Raw genomic sequence first — 19,447 nt, forward strand, 5'->3', positions numbered from 1 at the left:
TGGTGTACCATGGTTGGCGAGCCCACGTTGGAGCAACTAGGATGAGAGTCATCGAGTGCTGCCTGAGCTTGCGCGCCACCAGCGGTATCAGAGGTGCTGGGGGAAAAGCGTACGCAAATCTGCCTGACCAGTTCATCCATATCGCATTGCCCTGCGATTGCGGGTGTGGGAACCTGGCGGCGAAGCTTTGGCATTTTGCGTTCTCCCTTGTGGCGAACAGGTCTATCTCTGGATGACCCCACCTTTGGAAGTACGGTTGGAGTACTGATGGATGTATCTCCCACTCGTGCATTTGGTGGCTGTGCCTGCTGAGCAGGTCCGCCATCTGATTGTCTTTGGCCGGGAGATGCTCTGCCATGAGGAAGATGTTCCTCTGAATGGCCCACTTCCACATGCTCTGAGCCAGATGAGACAGCTGTGGAGAGTGTGTTCCTCCCTGCTTCTGAATGTAGTACATGGCCGTCATGTTGCCGTCCGGATCAACACAACCTTGTTGCACAAATGTACTTTGAATGCCTTTAAGGCCATGAAGATCGCCATCAGTTCCAGTACATTGATGTGCATCTTCCTTTGCTGTAGCGTCCATAGTCCCTGCACCGTGTATTGGAGTACATGCGCTCCCCATCCCTGGAGAGAAGCGTCCGTCGTCAGGATAATCTGCGGTACAGGCTCTTGAAACAGTCGGCCCTTGCAAAGGTTTTGTGGATTCCACCAATACAGAGAGTTGTATGCCCGACCGCTCACCAACACTAGGTCTTTCAACTGCCCGTGAGCCTGAGTCCACTGACGTGCTAAGCACTCCTGAAGCGGACGCATATGTAGTCTCGCGTGTGGGACTATGGAGATGCAGGAGGCCATCATGCCCATCAACTGCATGAACACTCTTGCTGGAAGCGAGTGTTGAGGACTGAATCTTTGGATCAGCGATTGAATTCTGTTGATTCTCACTGAATTCGGCTGCGCTGTGGCCGCCAGAGTGTTTATGGTCGCACCCAGATACTGCCGTATGTGGGCGGGCTGGAGATGGGATTTCGGGTAATTCAGTGAGAACCCCAAATCGTGCAGAAGGTGAATGGTGTGGGACACGTGGTCGGCGCACTGCTGGGCCGACTTCGCCTGAATGAGCCAGTCGTCCAGATAGGGGTAGACGTGGATGTTTTGACGTCTCAGATGCGCCGCCACCGTCGCCAGGCACTTTGTGAAAACCCTGGGCGCCGTGGTGACCCCAAAAGGCAAAACCTTGAACTGGTGGTGCTGGTTTTGAATGGTGAATCTGAGGTACTTTCTGTGTGAAGGATGCAGTGGAATGTGGAAGAACGCATCCTTTAGGTCCAGAGTTGCTAGGAAGTCCCCCTACCGAAGCAGTGGGAGAACCTGCTGCAGCGTGAGCATATGGAAATGTTCTGACAGAATGTAAAAGTTGAGCGGTATGAGGTCTAGGATGGGCCCGAGGGATCCGTCCTTCTTTGGAATCAGAAAGTACAGGGAGTAAACTCCCGTACCTCTTTCCTGCAGGGGCACGAGCTCTATTGCCCCTTTTTGCAGCATGACGTTGACTTCTTGCTGCAACAAATGCAAGTGCTCGCCGGACATAGGACGGTTCTTTGGGGGTATGTTGGGTGGAGTGGATGTGAGCTCCAGACAATAACCGTATTGGATAAGAGATCTGACCCACCTGTCCGTGGTGATGGACTTCCACATGGGCAGGAACCGCTGGAGTCTCCCCCCAACCGGTGTTGTGTGGTCGGGGGGCAGTGACAAGGCGTCACTGTTTGTTGGCGGTGGAGGACCTGGAGCGGTTATTTCCACGTCCTCTGCCCTTGACGTTGTTGCCACGGTATCCACCCCGACCCTTGTTGGTATAGGAAGGTTGGGTGTTGCTCTTGTAGAATTGCGTTGACTGTGCCAGTTGACCCCTCGAGGTGCCTCTATTATTGGAGCGACGAAAGGAACCACCCCGAAACTGCTGGGACAACAAGGCACACATAGATTTTGCAGTGTCGGTGTCCTTTTTCAATTTCTCGAGGGTGGTATCAACCTCTGGGCCAAACAGGTGGTCTGGGTTGACAGTCTGGTAGTTTGAATGTTTGGCTTGAAACCGGATATTCTGAGCCATGCATGTCTACGAAGTAGAACGCTAGTGTTAATTGCTCTTGAGGCGGTGTCAGCCACGTCCAGAGCGCACTTAATTGAAGCATTGGTGATGAGCTTCCCCTCCTGTATCAACATTTCTGCTGCTTCCTTATATTGATCGGGTAAGTGCTGTAAAAGGGTCTCTAGAGTGTCATAGTGTGCCATGTCATATCGCGCCAGTAGCGTCTGTGTGTTGGATATGCGCCATATGTTGGCTGCCTGCGCAGCCACCCTTTTCCCCGAGGCCTCAAAAACTTTGGATTCCTTATCTGGGGGAGGAGCATCACCCGTAGTTTGTGAGTTGGCTCGTTTGCGTGCATTGGAGAAAAACAGGGAATCCAGAGGCAACTGTCCTTTGATGTAAGTAGGATCAGTGGGCGCTGCCTTGTACTTCTTGTCGATACGTGGGTTGATGACTCTTGCTCGGGTGGGCTCCTTGAAGACTTCTGCCGCATGTTTCAACACCCCTTTTAGCATTGGTAAAGTTTTTACAGTTTTTTCAGACACTGAAAAGGTGTCAAAAAGGAAGTCGACGTCCACTGGGTCAGCATGGAGATCGACGTCATGATTGGCTGCCGCCCTTTCAATGAGTGCATTGAAAGCTGCAGAGTCTTCTGTTGGGGAAGTTTTGGCTGAAAAAAGCTGAGGCTCCTGCCCTGACTGCGGGTCCCCAGGATCGCCACCAGCAGACCATGGCTCAGTCACATCTTCTGGGTCTGAGTAGACTGGATAGGTATACTCATCCTCGTCGTTGCCGTCACCCTCCTCCACATGGGAATGAGTGGGTGGAAGTTCATGTGCTTGTGGTGATACAGGCTCCATAGAGGCAGAGGCACCAGCAGAGTCCATCTTTTTCTTAAGTGGAATTTGGTAATGCTCCAATTGTGGTTCAGGGGTGATCTTTCTCTTAAGGAGAGAGAGCTTGCCCGTGTTGGCGTCGATGATCACCTCCTGACGCTCCTCTTCTGCTAGCGGCTGGCGCCGTGGGCTTGGGACCACTAACGATGCCTTCGGCGTCGAAGCGATCTTCACGGGCACTCCGGCCCCAGGTTTTGTTGTGAAAGCCTTCGGCGCCGTCTTCGGCGGCGGCGTGAACAGAATAGGCGCTGGCGTCTTTGCTGGTTTTTGAAGAGGCTTGGGCGGCACAGGGTCCTTCGGCTCGACTGCTGCGGCCCCCTCAATAATACGTTGAAGGGACTCCGTAACCTTCTTAGTGAACGAGGCGGAGGGACGCACCGGCTCGAGAGAGTCTTCTGAAGCTGGTTTCGGGACGGCGACCAATGACGCGGTCTTCGGAGCCGACGTCGTTGCCCCCTTGGCCTTGTCGAGTGGAAGCGAGGCAGTGAGAGACTTGGGGTCGTCCTGCCGCTTCTTCGGGTCGAGAGTGGCCTTCTTTTTTTTTTTTTTTTAATTTTTGAAAACCTTTATTGTGCATGAGAAGGAGAACAAATACGGGCCTACAACCATCAGGCCGGCCACGATACTGTAGGCACAGATGTAAGCAATGCGGTTCCCCAGCGGCATCAGGCAATATAGCATCAATTAGTAGCAGTTACACTATGTGGGAACATGTCGCCAAGGAAGGAGCAATGAAGGTTTAAGTTTTTTTAAATTTTGATCGAAATATAAGTCAGTGAAGAATAGGTTCGAGGAGAGCTGAGTCCATACATTAGCTTCACAACATGAGTAGGCAGCATAATTAAGAACAACAGTAGCGATAAACACCCCACCAGTATGGCCGTATAATGCAAAACAGCAGGAGTATCAGCACACATTTACGCACCACCTACAGCGCCACCCACTCCCTACTAATCCCATGACAGACCCAGAACAGAAAACAGAACAAGAAAGCGCAGAAATTTTAGAAAAATAAGGCCCATAGAAACTAAGAAGAAAAACTAAATCTACCCCCCCACCCTACAACAATCCGGAGGCTACGGCCTACCCCCCCCCCCGGTAAAGTGCCTGTCGCCCTTTAAAGAACCCGAAATATAGAGAAGAGAAAAGAAGAAACGAAAAGAAATAAAGATTCTCACTCTTGAAGAGGAGAAAAGGCAAAGAAAAACATTCACTAGTGATAAAGGGAGCAAGGAAGGACAGTCCCAGATCTCCCAGTAAAGAAGGTGGGGAGGAGCCAATACAATAACAGAACTCCCGGGCACCCAGCCAATATCGATTCCTACGCCATCGGAATCTAAAAGACAAAGGCCAAAAAAGCAAGGGGGGTACAAATGCAGGTATACCCAGAGCGTGGATCGGACCCGTAAATCACCACCCCACGTGTAAAGTAGACAACAGGATATGAGCAGCTCCAATCACAGTCGAAGGTGTCAGGATAGACAAGAAGCAAATTAGATGTGAGGAGCTGAAGCGTTGATACGCGCCAAAAAGGCGCCGCATTTATGAACCACGTCAAAGAGGCCAATACAAGTTGCCACCCGGAGCCCCCTAGCTCTATATAAGTCGTAAGCGATCATTACACCATGGTACCCGCCCCAGCCAGAACAAAGACTAAGATGGCCGCCCCAGGCATTGCAGAGACAAAGAGAAATAAAATGGACGCCACCCTTCACAGGCAACCCCCCGTCCCACCGAACGTTGCTGGCAAGTCAGGCACCCAAAAGAAAGTCAACAGAGCCGGCGGCTCACTAGGTACCAGGATAGCCTGTTGGAGCGCCGACTATGCCGTAAACAAGAGTGCAATGACACAAAGGATGCTCTGAGAGCGAGAGCTGAGCCATAGCCAATAACATCCAACCAGCTGGAAAAATCAAGTTACACCCTGCGTGTGGTCATACAGCCCCCCCACATAACATCCTAAACCCAACCCCCTTCAGGTATGAGAACCGTGCAGCAGAGAGACTGCCTAACCCTGGCCCGATTTCGGACGCCCTTCAGTACATAACCCTCCATGAGTGTCGATCCCCTCCACAACAAAGGAACAAGATGGAAGCAAAAAAGAAGGGGTAGACTCACGAATACAAAATGGACGGCGCCACATACCCATTAATGCATCGGTCACAATAAAAAGAGTCACAGAAGTACTCTGAGAAATCAGATACAACAGGGGAAAAGGCGGAGGCTCTGATGAAAGAATTTTCATGGGGGCCAGGAGTAGAACAGACAGCAGTCCCATCTTCAATAATAACAGCGAAGGTGATAAAACAGTAGCCGAATGTGGGAACAATGTATCACAGGCAGAGTCGGTGTTCGATCGTCCGCAAAAGCCAGTCATGGCAGAACGAAACTCAGTCCCACTGGAAACACTCGGCAACACAGTATCATTAGCAGGAACCATCCGGGGAGCGATCAGTGGTTGCTGAGAGCAGCCCTTCCGAATCTGCGCCAGGTCCGAGGCAATGTCGTCGAGCTTGGCACTAAGCCCCTGGGATTCTCGCAGTAGCGTCGCCCGCAGTTCACACAGGGCAAACAGGACATCTCCATAGGACAGGGTAGGCAGCTCGCCCCCCCCGCCCGTATCACCGGTGGGTGCAGGCAAGTCAATCTCCGGCCCGGCAACGGCATCACAGGCAAGGGGCAATGGCGGACGTCCATCTTCGTCCCACGGGTCAGCGGGGACATCCATAGCGCCCACAGGCCAGTCACAGGAGCCTGGGGGGTGCGACATGGGCCAGCTGTTGCTCCGTCTCCCACCGCTGCAAGTTACAATATAGCGTCGCCAGTGAGGAGCCCCCGTCAGCAGATTCAGGCAGGTAGGGCAAACGGGCGGTCAGCCAGAGTCGGGCGAGTCCCACAACGTAGGCGAGTTGTCCCCTCTCAGAACAAACAAAGGAGCCGGAGTGCCGTGCGGTCGTCCCTGCAGTCGCGTGCCGATCGCGATGTTTAGTACTCCACGGCACCCGGGACGCTGTTGACCACGTTCCAAGGAGAGCTGCCTCTTTCAGGGTGCGGGCGCTCTGCAGGCAGGATGCTCGTCCCCACTACGCCGAGGTCCGGTATTGAGCGGCGAGGAGCGCTGGGGCAATGGCGTCGGGACGGGCACCAGGTTATCTAAGCCTTCCGGACGAGCTGAGAGTCCGGAGGAACATGTACGACAGCAGCACTTCGCCCCCGTCAGAGCAGTCGATGAGTCGGGCAGGATGGTAGGCAGGATAGCTCGACGGGGCTCAAGGGCTGGCGGAGCCGGGAGCTTACGCGTCCGCTCCGATCGCCATCTTGGCTCCTCCTCCGAGAGTGGCCTTCTTATGTTAGTCGGCCTTCTTGGGATCGAGGCGACTCGTATGTGCGTCGACCGTCTTCGGCGCCGATGCAGCTGCGTCGGTCTTTTTAACCTTCGGCTTCGATACAGTAGCCTTCGGGTCGGCCATTTTGGCGTGGCCCTTGAGCTCGACGGCCATCTTAGATTTCTTTGGCGCCGAGGCCTCCGAAGTCTTCGATCCGACCAGTGTGACTAGCGCTTTCGGTTTCGATACGTCTGGCGACTGGCGTCGAGACCGATGGTTTCCCTTTCGGTTTCTGTACCGTGAGTGGTGCCGTACCAATGTCCGTGGCCGGGCCGGATGGCGGAGCCGTAGGACGGGAATCAAGGCTTTGGGTAAGGCCCGAAGGCGATCCCTCGACCTGGGCCTTAGAATGGTGGCTGGCCCTGGAGTCAGTCCGAGGAAGCTCCTCGTCCGAGCTATCCTCTACGGTGGCAAGGGCCCCGTCGTCGTCCCCTACCTCCTCGACGAGTTCATCGAAATCCTCATCTTCCGCGTCGTAGTCGTCCTTGACCTCCGACGCCGGGTTAGATTCTGTGATCTCCTGGATAGGGTCGTCGCCGACATCCTCCGTGTCGAAGATGTCTGTAGGAGGTGGTGCCGATCGCTGGGCCTCCAGGCGTGCAGCTCGGCGGAGCTTGAGTGTCTTCTTTGACCGGAACTTGGAGCAGGCCATTCACTTGGCCTCGTCGCGGTCCGGCGACAAACACTTATTGAACACCGGGTGTACGTCGATATGCGGATACTTCGAGGCACACACCGTGCACCGTTTAAATGGACTTCGTTCCATGATGGAAGTAGGTTGGAGCGTCGTGTAGGCCCGTCCGCGCCGAAAGCACGCGGAAGGGCAGTGTCGGTTCGGAGCCGAGGAAATACGAACCCGAACGATAGACAATACCAACGCAAGTCCTAAAGACATTTTGGTCTCGAGCAAAGTAAGTTAAACAACTATCGATTCCGACAGAGGGAACCGAAACACATCCGAACCCAATGGCGGAAAAAAACAATCTGGGGATGGAGTCGATGCCCATGCGCACTGTAGTCCAGGGGAGGAGCCACCTATCTCGTGATACTTCGAAGACTCTTCCAGGACAACAATGTGCAATCATCCGGACCCAACACTAGGCGGCGATCTATGCACAGATATGAATTCAGCAGCCCACATGCCTCGAACCCTAATTTATGGTAAAGTCGTATTTTAAATTACAATTCTGAAAATGCTACTTTTATAAAGTTCGCATTTTTTTGCTTTAGCCATTTGGTGCCTGACTCTGATCACATGACTGGGTGTAGTTGTGGGCTTTGTGTATTTCCTTAGACGTGTTTCAGTGTGCCATCTCCAGCAGGATAGTAGGGAGGAGCTGGGCAAAGCTTCACTTACACCTGAATAGGCTGTGTCCTGACCTCACACAAAGGGCTGCATACCCCCTGCAGTGGGTCTGGAAACAGGGCAGGACGGAATGACCGCTGAGCACGTCAAAGGCATGTCTTTGAAGACTTCCCCGTTTCAAAGGCACCACTGGGTAGAATTACTGGACCTCAGGCACCACCAATTCAGTACACTTCTGGACTAGTGGATACTCTGCCAGGAAGAAGGACTGCTCTGCTGCCAAAGGACTGTCACTCTGCTGGACTCCTGCTTTGCTGTGCTGATCTACTGCCCTCTAAGCTGGGTGAGAAGGACTGAGCCTGAATCTCTTGACTCCAAAACACAGAGTGACTACAAGAGATTTTTGCTGGCCTCCTGATCTGAAACCTCAGGGACTTTAAAGGCTTCCAACCACTGCACCTGGACTCTGCCTGCTGCCAGTCTCTTCTGACACATGGTGCCACCCCAGTCCTGGACCCTTGGAAGTGGGCATAAGTGCTTGCCAGCGGAACCAATGCATTTTCTCTGCTGAGCAATGCACCCGTGAGCAGAACTGATGCATCACTGTTGTTGCGTGTCACAGAAAGCTCATATCGTGGCTACCTCCCGCATCCTTGGACCTACACACTGCCTTTGGAACCGTCACTGCACGATGACGCAGAAACACTGAATTGCACCTTCACCACTCACTCATCAGAACTGATGCAACACCTCTGCTGCGCCTCACATGCTCAACACCGGACTTGACATCGCAAGCCCCATTAACAGAATTCACGATGTCGACGCAAGAGGACCTTGAACTGCACTCTCATTACATCTTGGTACCGAAGCATGGGGCATCTTCAACGCCGATCCATGCAAGGCTCCGGAACCAGGATTTAAGGTAGTCTGTTGAGTGGACCTAACTAGGTCCCTTTAGCTGACCCGCACTCCATCGCGGTCAGCCTCAACTTGTTACTTTGTCCTGGTCCGGCGCGACCAGATATCCCAAATAGCGTTTTCTGCTTTTTGGTGCTATTTTTCACTACAAACGTTAAAAATCAATTTTTTTTGTTCTACTAACTCGATTTTTGGCGTTTTGGTCTTGTTTTATTTAAGTCAGATCTATCTTCTTCTATCTATCTATCTTCTAACTTGGAATTATTTTGTGTGGTGATTTCCCTGTTTTACTGTTTGAAGTGTTGAACAAATACTTTACACATTGCCTCGAAGTGAAGCCTGACTGCTCTGTGCCAAGCTACCAGAGGGTGAGCACCGATTAGTTTTGGGATTGCCTGCCTCTGACCTCAACTAGGATTGCGATTGCTCCTTGACCAGGGTTCACCCTAGTCAAACAGTAACCCAATTTCTAACAAAATCTAAGTACTGAAACCAAGCAGCTGCTATGCAACCTTTACTTCTGTGGATCAGTTGTTAAGTGAGTTACTGGCATCTTTAGTATTTCATGTTCACTGAAGACCTGGCTAAATACTATGAAATCAAGCTGCTTGCCAAAAATGTAGACAATGGTAGCTTCATCCAAGAAGTAAGACTTGCAGGCATTGAAACAGCATGGATAAATAGTAAGCATCAGTAAATCATTTCATACCCAACATGCCAATTACATAAACTTGACAGGCCCTTAAACAGACACAGAAATAAAAAACTATCTTAATCAGCTGTGTAAACAGACAATATACAGTGGAATTTACAGACTTCAGTTTGTGACAGAAAGTTCAAATAACAGTTAAATTGAGCATCATTGGATATAAAAGTCTTCGTTCTTTACCTCTCCATTGTAACACAGCCGTGTAAACCACTCCTGCGAACGCTTGTGCTGGTACAACTCCAGGGTCAAGTCGGAGGCATATGGAGGCCATTTTTTGTCAAAAATTCCAAAGACCATAAGAATGGGGATGATGGTAACATCATGGACAGCAAAGAGGAACAGTTTTCTGCAGGGATAGAAAAGACCAACCGGGCTGTCATGGCTGCGAGTACTGTTCACATGAATATTTGTTAATACATTTATAAGGAGACTGATCATATTATGTTTTCATGCACAAAGCACTATTTTACATGCATCCACTATAGAGGGACAACAAAATAGCAGAACACCAGAACGCATTTCGATACAAAATAAAATGAAACAAGGTGTGAAGGAAGATATGGATCAACCAGATTCAGTTACTTGGTCAAGTTCCTTCACTACTTTAAACATATGCTGCAGTTTGATATCCAACCTTACGCCTTGTTAATCAGTGCCTATCCCTCTTCCATTCTGCATTTGTCCATTTTGAGCTTAGCAACAGAATTTCCCATCGACGTCTGTAGCAACATTAAGATTCATGCATTTACTGATTGTTTCTTTGAATATGAGAGGAATTTCAGATGTGTGGAAGGTCCACTCATAACTGAATGACTTCATAAAGCTGCAAACTTTTTGATGAATACAAAATACGTTTGGTAATTTTACACCAATGTCCTTCGCTCTTCACGAAATGCAAGAATACAAGAAAAACATAATGTTACTAAGGTCAAACAGACTTACTGAAGCTGGAAAAGCACACTGGAAGAGACTAGGAGCTGTGGAAAAACCTGGCAAACAATCTAGAATAGGAGGAAGGCCATATGGCTGATTTTTAGCTGCTACAGGCTGATCGCTGTACTCGTCGAGGATAATTTTAATTAGCAACCTTGCTGCCTTCATTAACTTAGGTGTGGGTTAGATCATACCCTCACTGAAAACACTATTCTCCTTGTGAGAATGTGCAACACACTAAACATATGATATACTTTAAGACGAGGAAACAAACACCCTTTTGTGAATAGGATTCAGCACCTATCCAGGTCTGATTTATATATATGTATATGAATATGTGTCCTAGCTAAAAGACAATGCTATTGCAGTATTATTTCTTTCTACTTGCTTACGCTGTAAATAATCTCACATACTGTCTTACGATTGTAACAGCTCATATCTCTTACACCCGAAACAATACTGTTCAATAAATCCTTTTATTGAAACGGCAGTCTATCTCCTGTGTAACTCTGAAGAAACTAAGCATGCACGATTGACTAAATGAAACTGTAATTAAGTTTAATGTACTCAATAGGGGCATACTGACCTCAGTTCTATGCCAAAACTATAGTGTATATTATTCGAATGCACAGAGCCTATTAGGGAAATAGGAACTACACTACAAGGCGCCCAGCGGTTTGGTAATGCACTAATTTAACAATAGAAACAGAAGTAACTCAGTCGTGCTTTTCTCAGAGACCCCTACTCATAAGACTCGATAAGACGTCTGGAGTGGGTAGGGTTAATATCCGCCAAAGCGGAGTCGGACGAAAATACTATGTATTAGCTGTTTGGTTTGTTCAATGTTGAAGGATACAGAGTTCCAAAATATTGTGCACTGTATCTTGGTTTCCTTGAAAACTTGTTCTACATTTTTCAAAAACAATGTCCCAGAACGGGGAAACTAACACCGAAAAGGTGTAGCTGCGGTTGACCAAGTGGTAACAGCTTTTAATCTTACAGGTTTAATTGAAACCGATGTGTTATAAACATCCATCCGAAATTAGGGAGAGCAATCACTCTAAAACGTATCATTATTAAAGAAGATGAACCACCTGAGGAATAGATTCCTTTCGAGGATATTGAAATTCCAATCACATACCAGGAGCATAATCTCTGGTTTAAAGGCGCCCTAAAACATTACCCTCACATTACCAGGTTCGGTCCACTAGGTAGAGCAGGAGCAACATGGCCGATTTTAGCCGGCTACACACCTCATTGAAGCAATGTCAGATGAGGAATTACTTAATCAAACACAAGAATTAATAGAATTACACAGTTGATTCCATAACTGTCTAGAGTTCCTGAGAAGGACTCTAATAAACAAAATCCTACTTCTTCTAAAAAGAAGTGGGAAAAAAACAAACACCATTCAAAAGAGAAATGTTCTCAATCCAGAGGTAGGTCTCCTCAAAGGGAGCCTTCGGAAATGAGGTTTAACCTCAGGAATAGGGATAATTAGAAAAAACGTGACAGGTATCAGGATACTGATACACTTTCCTCTTGTACTTTTCAGATATTGCCACAGACATACGAAAGAAAATGAACATTCAGACCACAAAGAAGAACGCGTGAAGCTACAAAGGCTATCAACACGAAAAATAAATAAAAACCTAAATTCACCAAGAAGGTAGCAGGTCTGAAGATCAGACAAGCCGAGAATTCTGAGAACACAACTAAAAAATGGAGAATGGGCTCAGACAACGCTGGACAGTGCAGCAGAAGTAACAATAGCTCACCAGAACCTGAAGGAACTTCTGGAGATAGTGGACTTGAATAAGTAAATCACAGTTGAGACTGCACACACCAGAGTTAGTTCTCCACAAAGGTTATATGAAATAACAATCGGGATGAGGGGAGACATACCAAGAACAGTAAGAGCACTTTTTGGGGAAAAACTTTCAAGGGGTTAGGATATACTTCGAGCAGAACAGGACTGGCCACCAACATTTGTCAGGGAGTACCCACATGGTGAAGACATCATCATGCCAGCTTTCTCCAACTATATTCCAATTCACTTAAAATATACTTATGCCAAGAACTGGGCAGTTGCCCAGGCCCCAGCATTATACAACAAGCATTTGCATTAGTGAAAGTTGGATTTATTGGTGTTGCAAATTTTTTTTTGTTTTAATCTATCCCAGCAATAGCAGAAGCAAGAAAGACAAATGCGCGAAGCAAGGAAAGGGTGCAGTAACATTGGCTAATAATATGGTATCCCTGTGTGGGCAGTGCCTTATGTGGTTAATAGGGGTTTGTTTACAACTCCACAGGGACACCGAGTAACAGCCTACGGTACTACATCCTTTCCTTGTTTTAGGGATGGGGAGAGGTAGCGCCAAAGCTGCAAGTAAAAGCTCGAAAACGTAGTGTTGGGTCAAAGGAAAGTCCTGGTATGTTATGAGCCTCTGGGTAGGTACTTTCCCATCTCACAATATTCTGTTTTTTCATTCATATGTTGCTGCTTTTCCCTCGTCTGCAGCCACTGTCTGTCTCGTTACTTGCCAGGGAGCCTTACACCCTTCGGGCCCCAAGGACATGGCACGAATTGGGAATTAACTTGGGGCCAAACCCCCTTGTCGCACAGAGGAGAGGGTGATAACAATGCTGGGTGTGTTCCATGCCCAGGTACCTAGAGGGCCCAGGTGAACACATACTTTTTCTGTCCCTTCCCACACAGCTGTGCAAGCTTACAAGTTTAACTAAGTTTCCCTCGTTCTCTGAAGACGTGGTGGGCACACTGAAAACAGCAACAAAAGCAGTGTCTCACGGCACAGTACCGCCCTGACCTATAACAAACTGAATGGACCGAGTTTATTTTAGTGATCCAGGGGGGTGAAAGGTTGAGTCAGGTTCTCATGGAAGAGAACTAGTGGCATACAGGCTACAGCCATCTGCAGCAACACACAAACCAGCTCAGCTATCTTACATAAATTAAATCTCCATGTGTACACCTGGTTGACCCTCGTGAAAAGTACTCTTCTCAAATGCACTAAACGCTGTTAAAAGTGCAGTTTACTGACAGGGTTACACCCTGCTGCTGTCACTCAGCTGCAGCCCCGCCCTGACGCTTTGTTTGGGACAAGGAATGAGTTTCCACCTGCCATGTCTCAGTTTCAGGCCTACCAAGCCTCGGTATTCGCACCTGCAAGAAGTCACTGCTGCCTCAAAAGCGTTTGCAGCAGCCAGATAGTGGTGTCCGTGTCCACACCGGCTAGAGATCTTGAAGTCAGACTCTTGTGTTTACAAACACCAAACCATGGCTTGCGCACACAGGCCTTAGCGGTTGCACCGGCCAGGCCTTGGCATTTTTCCCTTTCAGACCTCAATGGTGTAAACAGTTGGCACACTTCACCTATGCTAGCACCTGTCAGCAGTTAGTGACTGCACCAGCCGGGCAGGCCTCATTGTTTGCACGTCAGGCCTCTTTGCACCAGCCAGTCAGGCCACTGTGTTTGCACGTGCCATGCCTCTTTGCAGCAGCCAGTCAGGCCTCAGTGTTTGCACACATCAGGCCTCTGTATTTGCACAGGTAAGCCAGGTCTCAGTGTTTGCATATGTTAGAACTATTTTTCTGCACCAGCCAGTCAGTTCTCAGTGTCGGCACACATTAGGCCTCAGTGTTTACATATGTCAGTCAGGCCTCAGTGTTTGCATATATCAGTCAGGCCTAGTTGTTTGCACACTGTGCCTATTTAGGTGCACCAGCCAGTCAGGGCTCGGTGTGTGCACCAGCAAGTCACAGTCAGGCCTCGGTGTTTGCACACGTCAGGCCTCATGGTTTTTACATATGTCAGTCAGGCCTCAGTGTTTGAATATGTCAGTCAGGCTTAGTCATTTGCACAAGTCAGGCCTAGTCGCCTGCACACGTCAGGCCTAATTGCACAAGCCAGTTAGGCCTTGGTGTGGGCACCAGCTAGTCACAGTCAGGCCTCTGTGTTTGCACTGACAATGCCTCCGTGTTTTGCAGCTGTCAGGCCTCGGTACTTCCAGTGGCCTTCACTACCCCACAGGCTGGCAGATTAAACGCCAATCCGGCGCAGACCGGGGCTTGATCCATACAGATTAGTGCGCTTTGGGGCAGCTTTAACGATAATTCCGCTGCAGACGGGATCAAGTACATGTCAATAACCCAAGATGAAAGCAGCATCACCCGGGGGAGGCGGCTGACTCACAAAACATCTCAGGCCATCTTTCAAGGCCTGGGCAGGGATGCTTGGCGGCAGAGAGGCCGCTGGGCACTGCTGCTGTGTCACACACGATTGAGATTGCGGGATGTGCGAGTGCATGAGATGGGGCACAGGGGTGAGGGACAGTGCGTGAGAGACAAAGCCGCAGAAGGGTCACGGGGAGAGAGTCGTGAGTGACAAAGTGACATGAGTGTTGCGCGCGCCCCACAGCGAAATATGTAGTTTCGATTATCTCGCTCATGCCTGGGCTCGATAATTCAAACCACATGGCCTTTGGTGCGTGTAATAGACATCAATAGGCCTAAAGCGGAGCGATGCGCCCGCCTTTGGCCAATTGCGTGCAGTCTTTTATAAAAAGACGCACGCAAAGGCCAATCGCTTCGCACAAAAGGAAAAGCACACGCACGAGCGTGTGCGATTCCAAGGTTACTGCTGAAACACCATTTTTCACCTACTAAATGTCTTGTGTTGCACGAGCAATGCTGCGCACTGCACCGCTAGGGGCGAGACCTAAAAAGCACGTAGGATGGGATGAGGACTTACCTCACCACAAAATACAGTAAATAAAAATAAAAAATAAATCAACCTACTGCACAAAGGCAGTACCCAATTTAGCAAGACGCTAAAAAACAGGTCAAGGAGATCTTAGATCAACTTTAATACCAAGGGGTGATTGAAACATGCACCTCCTCAATGAACAATCCTTTGTTTCCTGTATCCAAACCAGACAATACATATTGACTAGTTTTGGAATACAGACACTTGAACACTTGTTCTAAAACATTTGCAGTGCAAAATGCACATAGTACAGCATTAATGACTAACATTGTGCGTAAAAAATATAAAACCACATTAGACATTTCAAATGGTTTCTTTTTCCAAAACATAGCACCTGAAAGCAGGTACCTAACAGCTTTCTCAATAATGGGAACCCAGCGTCACTTTTGTCGACTCCCTCAAGAGTTCAAAAACAGCCCAGGGTTATTCTCAGCAAGAGTAACTGAGTTACTACAAATTTATGATGACGAGGCATTGTCATATGTCGATGATATATATCCGACAGACGATGACCTAGATAGGCACTTGAACAGGGCGAATACCATTATACTGGGCTTCGTCTCTGAGGGCTGTATATTCAACTTTAAAATATCCAGAATTGCCCACCTCAATGTCCTTTTCCTAGGATATGAGCTTTCAAGTGAAGGTAAAAGCTTGGCAGCTAACTTTTTAGAAAAGTGTGCGCCGCTCCAACCTCCAAAAACACTGAAAAATGTACAGTCGATTCGAGGTTTTGTGAATTTTGGAAGAACTTGCATTCTAAATTACACAGAAAGGATTAAATCTCTCTACGAATTAATCAAACCTTGGTCTCAAGAACACACAGAAATATCCAAGCTAACATGTTAGCAACAAATCACTTACAAACACCGTAAATACACGCAAGTTAGTGATCCGAAAAATTTCGGGTCAATGTGGATTCACCCATTTAACTTTTAATGAAGGTGAAAAATTACCAATTGCATACAAATCACATTTGTATACACAAGCAGAAATGAGCTTCACTTTAACAGAAAACATTCTGACAGCAGTTCAAACCGCTGTAGCAAAAGAGCTCTAGCTCAGGGGTAACACATTTTTGTGACACCAGGACCAGCCTTAGTGGCAGTTACTAAAGCGAGCATTCCAAATGCAAAAGCTTTACATCCAAGATGGATACAATGGGTTAATTCTCTTGCTGCAACAGATGTTAAATATGTTTTTGATCCAGATTTAAAAACACAAGCATGTCTGCAATATGAACATGAATGTCCTCTGCCTATTGAGATTCTCCCTCTTGATCAGTACGAATTTATATTTTGTACTGACTGATCAGCACAACCCGATACGGAAAGTAAGCAAACTTACAGTGCAGCGTGCGCAATCGTTAAAAGGTTGCATGCGCGATGGTAAATTCCGACCTATGGTCACTAAAACTCAATCTCTAGGAGATTGAAAAGCTCAGCGAGCTGAACTACGAGGTTTCAAATTGGCACTTGAAAATACGGATCGCGTATTCCCCACACCTATAGTGTGCGATTCTTTACTGTGTTCAATCATATAATGAATATTTACAGAATGGGCTTCAAAATGGTTTCAAAGATGCAAAAGGTGGCACAATCAAGCATAAAACGCTTTGGGAATAAATAGTTCAGTTGCGAAACGGACTACAAAATACTCACGTGCTACACACGCCGAGTCATCAACGTGATGGCGTTCTACGTGGCAGTGAATTCATTTGCTGACGAAGCTGCGAAGGGGGCTGTGCAAACTGCTTCCGTAGCTGTGATCACTTGTTCCAAAACGAGAATAGACAGTGAGATATTGTTGGCTATCTATCCTTCAAGCAAAGGCAGTGGTGAAGCGTTACATAAAAAATTTCCACCCAAATACTCGTATGTAATTGATGCGAACATCATTCTGTTTGCTCGAATCCCTGGAATGGGGGAATAGGGTAATTCCAAACATGGAATGCAGATTAGGACTAATCCTAGCAGCGCATGAAGGGTTAGCCTCTGCCCATGCAGGTGTTTCCGCCACAGTATTTTTGCTAAAACAAAGATATTGGTGGCCTGGTATTAGGAAACAGACTAAAAACTATGTTTTGGAATGTGAAATATGCCAACAGATGAAAGTCTCCACAGTATAACGTCCTGCGCAGACGACCCTGTTTATTTCAGATAAACCATTAGCTTGTGTTTATCTGGACCACTGTGCTCCCTTGCAAAGGGATGGTAACTATAAATATATCATGGTCGCAGTGGATTCGTGCTCAAGATTCCTTTGGATGTGGCCTCAGCGCTCGGCTGACACTTGAACTGTTATAAAAGATTTGCAAGTCTTTATCAGTACATACGCAATTTGCACACTACATTCTGACCAGGGCCCTGCATTTAGCTTTCGGGCTTACAAAGAAGCCATGGTCATTCTGGGCGTAGCATTGGGGTACTACTCTCCATTCCATCCTGACGGAAACTCTGCTGTGAAGGAAAAACCGGGACATAAAGCCGTCTATAACAGCTACAGTATTAGGTTCGGGTGATGGGTGGGTCAAACATCTTTATGGGGTCCAATGCTCATTAAATAATTTGCCAAGAAGTTCTCTAGGGGAGGGGTCACTCCACTTGAGGTCCTATTTGGGACAAGCATGTGGGTTCCAGATCTTGAATGTTAAGGCACAGTTGTGGAAAATAAACTGTTTGACATCAAAGATAGTTTGGCTATTTTACAGGACTTAAACTAAGATCAAAACAAAGCTACGTGTTCCTGAAGCCAACCACCACTGGGGAAAAAAAAGCCGTCCCAGCAAGGCCTGTCTGGATCCCAAAGATTGGGATCTAGCCAGAGAGAAGATTGCGGAAAAGAAGGAATTTGGGCCTTCTTACAGACAACCAGTACCTGTCCTAGCAATCCACGGAACAAGAACAGTACTTCTGCCGCCCCTTGCTGGTAAACAGGAGAAAAGATTTGTGTCAATCGACCTCATCAAACCAAACTATGTGGCCAATACTAAGCAGTAGGCCTTGTGGACTCCGACCTAGTAGCAAACATACTCTTCTAGCTACTATCCAAGAGGTTCAGACTGAAAGACTCATCACCATTGAGAATTCAGCAGAAAGAAATGAAGGACTCAGCAACAATGCTATGGAACTAATTTCTCTTGAAACCCAAATAACAATTCGTCCTGATACACCTGTCTACGCAAATGTAACACGTGATCAACTGGCTATTTCATTAACTTTGATATGTTTTCCGAGAATCCAAGAGAACCTGAAACAACGGCAGCAAAAAGAACTTTCAAAGATCAAGTACAGTCTTTTTCAAGAACTTAAAGTCTTGATCTGGTTTCACCATGGATTGAACTATGGATAATTTCTGGAATATTTGTCTTTCTACTTTGGCTAGCTTTAGTAATGACTCTTTGCATGCTGATAAATGGAAGATATATTCACTTGGACACTGCAAGTAAAAATGTGAACTTACTTTTGAAACCACACAAATCCTCACATCACTGCTGACATCACAGCTGATATAGTTTGGGACAAAACGGATTAGGATATATTTGGCCCGTCTAACTTTTGAACATTCCACACTTGTTCAAAATGTCATTAAGTGACTTTATTACCTCTAGTACCTACTCTGATGATTGGGACTTATTCTGGGAATAACATGATGTCTGATCTAGAAAATCAGCTGCATTCTCGAACCATAAAAACTTAGAGGGTCCATCAGACTATGAACAGCTTTATTGTTATAACCACTATGGTCATAATTTCTTGCATAAATCTGCAACACCTACAAAAGTAATTATGTATAACCAATGGGAACACTGTCCTACAAAAAAAAGTATTTGGGGAGGGTCAAGAAAATATATTTAACGACCTACCATTTCATTTCCCAACAGCATAAACCAATAAACACAAGAAAATGGTCGGTCAAATGTGAGTTGCTGCACAGATAATCGTGAAAACTAGAGAGTGTGAACAATAAAGAGTATTCGAGCTGGCTGAGATATTCCCATCAGACCACCCTTTGGCGGAGATTCATCATATGGGATGTTTGTAACGATTATCTGTGCAGCAACACACATCTGACCGACCATTTTCTTGTGTTTATTGGTTAACACTGTCCTACACCACCAAGGGGAAACTCAAAAACGTTTGCGAACAAATTTTTATATTTTTCAGGGTAGAATACATCCAATCCAGAAACGTTTTACTTGAAAAATGTGAAGAAAACAGTTACAAAAAATGTTAGCCAATACAAAACAGATTTATTCTGCAGCCTTCATTGCCCAAATGTCTAGAGAAGGGTTCGACTTTTGGAAAGACACAATTGACACAAAATCTGTCTGGGGTTCAAAAGAGTGGCAAGTGCAGGGGATAGAAGTGTTTAGCGCCTGTATCATCCCACAGCAAATAATGGTTTTGAATGACAC

At 47.2% G+C, this 19,447-nt stretch overlaps 1 protein-coding gene across 5 annotated transcripts in view; it reads right to left on the minus strand.

The window, feature by feature from the left end:
* ACP6 (acid phosphatase 6, lysophosphatidic) overlaps window positions 1-19,447 on the minus strand; it is a 147,494-nt gene that overhangs the window by 35,414 nt on the left and 92,633 nt on the right. For all 5 annotated transcript variants that reach the window (XM_086935492.1, XM_086935496.1, XM_086935493.1 and 2 more), the window contains exon 10: window positions 9,491-9,656. In XM_086935492.1, coding sequence (XP_086791618.1) covers window positions 9,491-9,656 — 166 coding nt within the window. The remainder of the gene's footprint in view (window positions 1-9,490; window positions 9,657-19,447) is intronic.

Source organism: Lissotriton vulgaris, chromosome 8 (assembly GCF_964263255.1).
Source record: "Lissotriton vulgaris chromosome 8, aLisVul1.2, whole genome shotgun sequence".
Taxonomy (NCBI): domain Eukaryota; kingdom Metazoa; phylum Chordata; class Amphibia; order Caudata; family Salamandridae; genus Lissotriton; species Lissotriton vulgaris.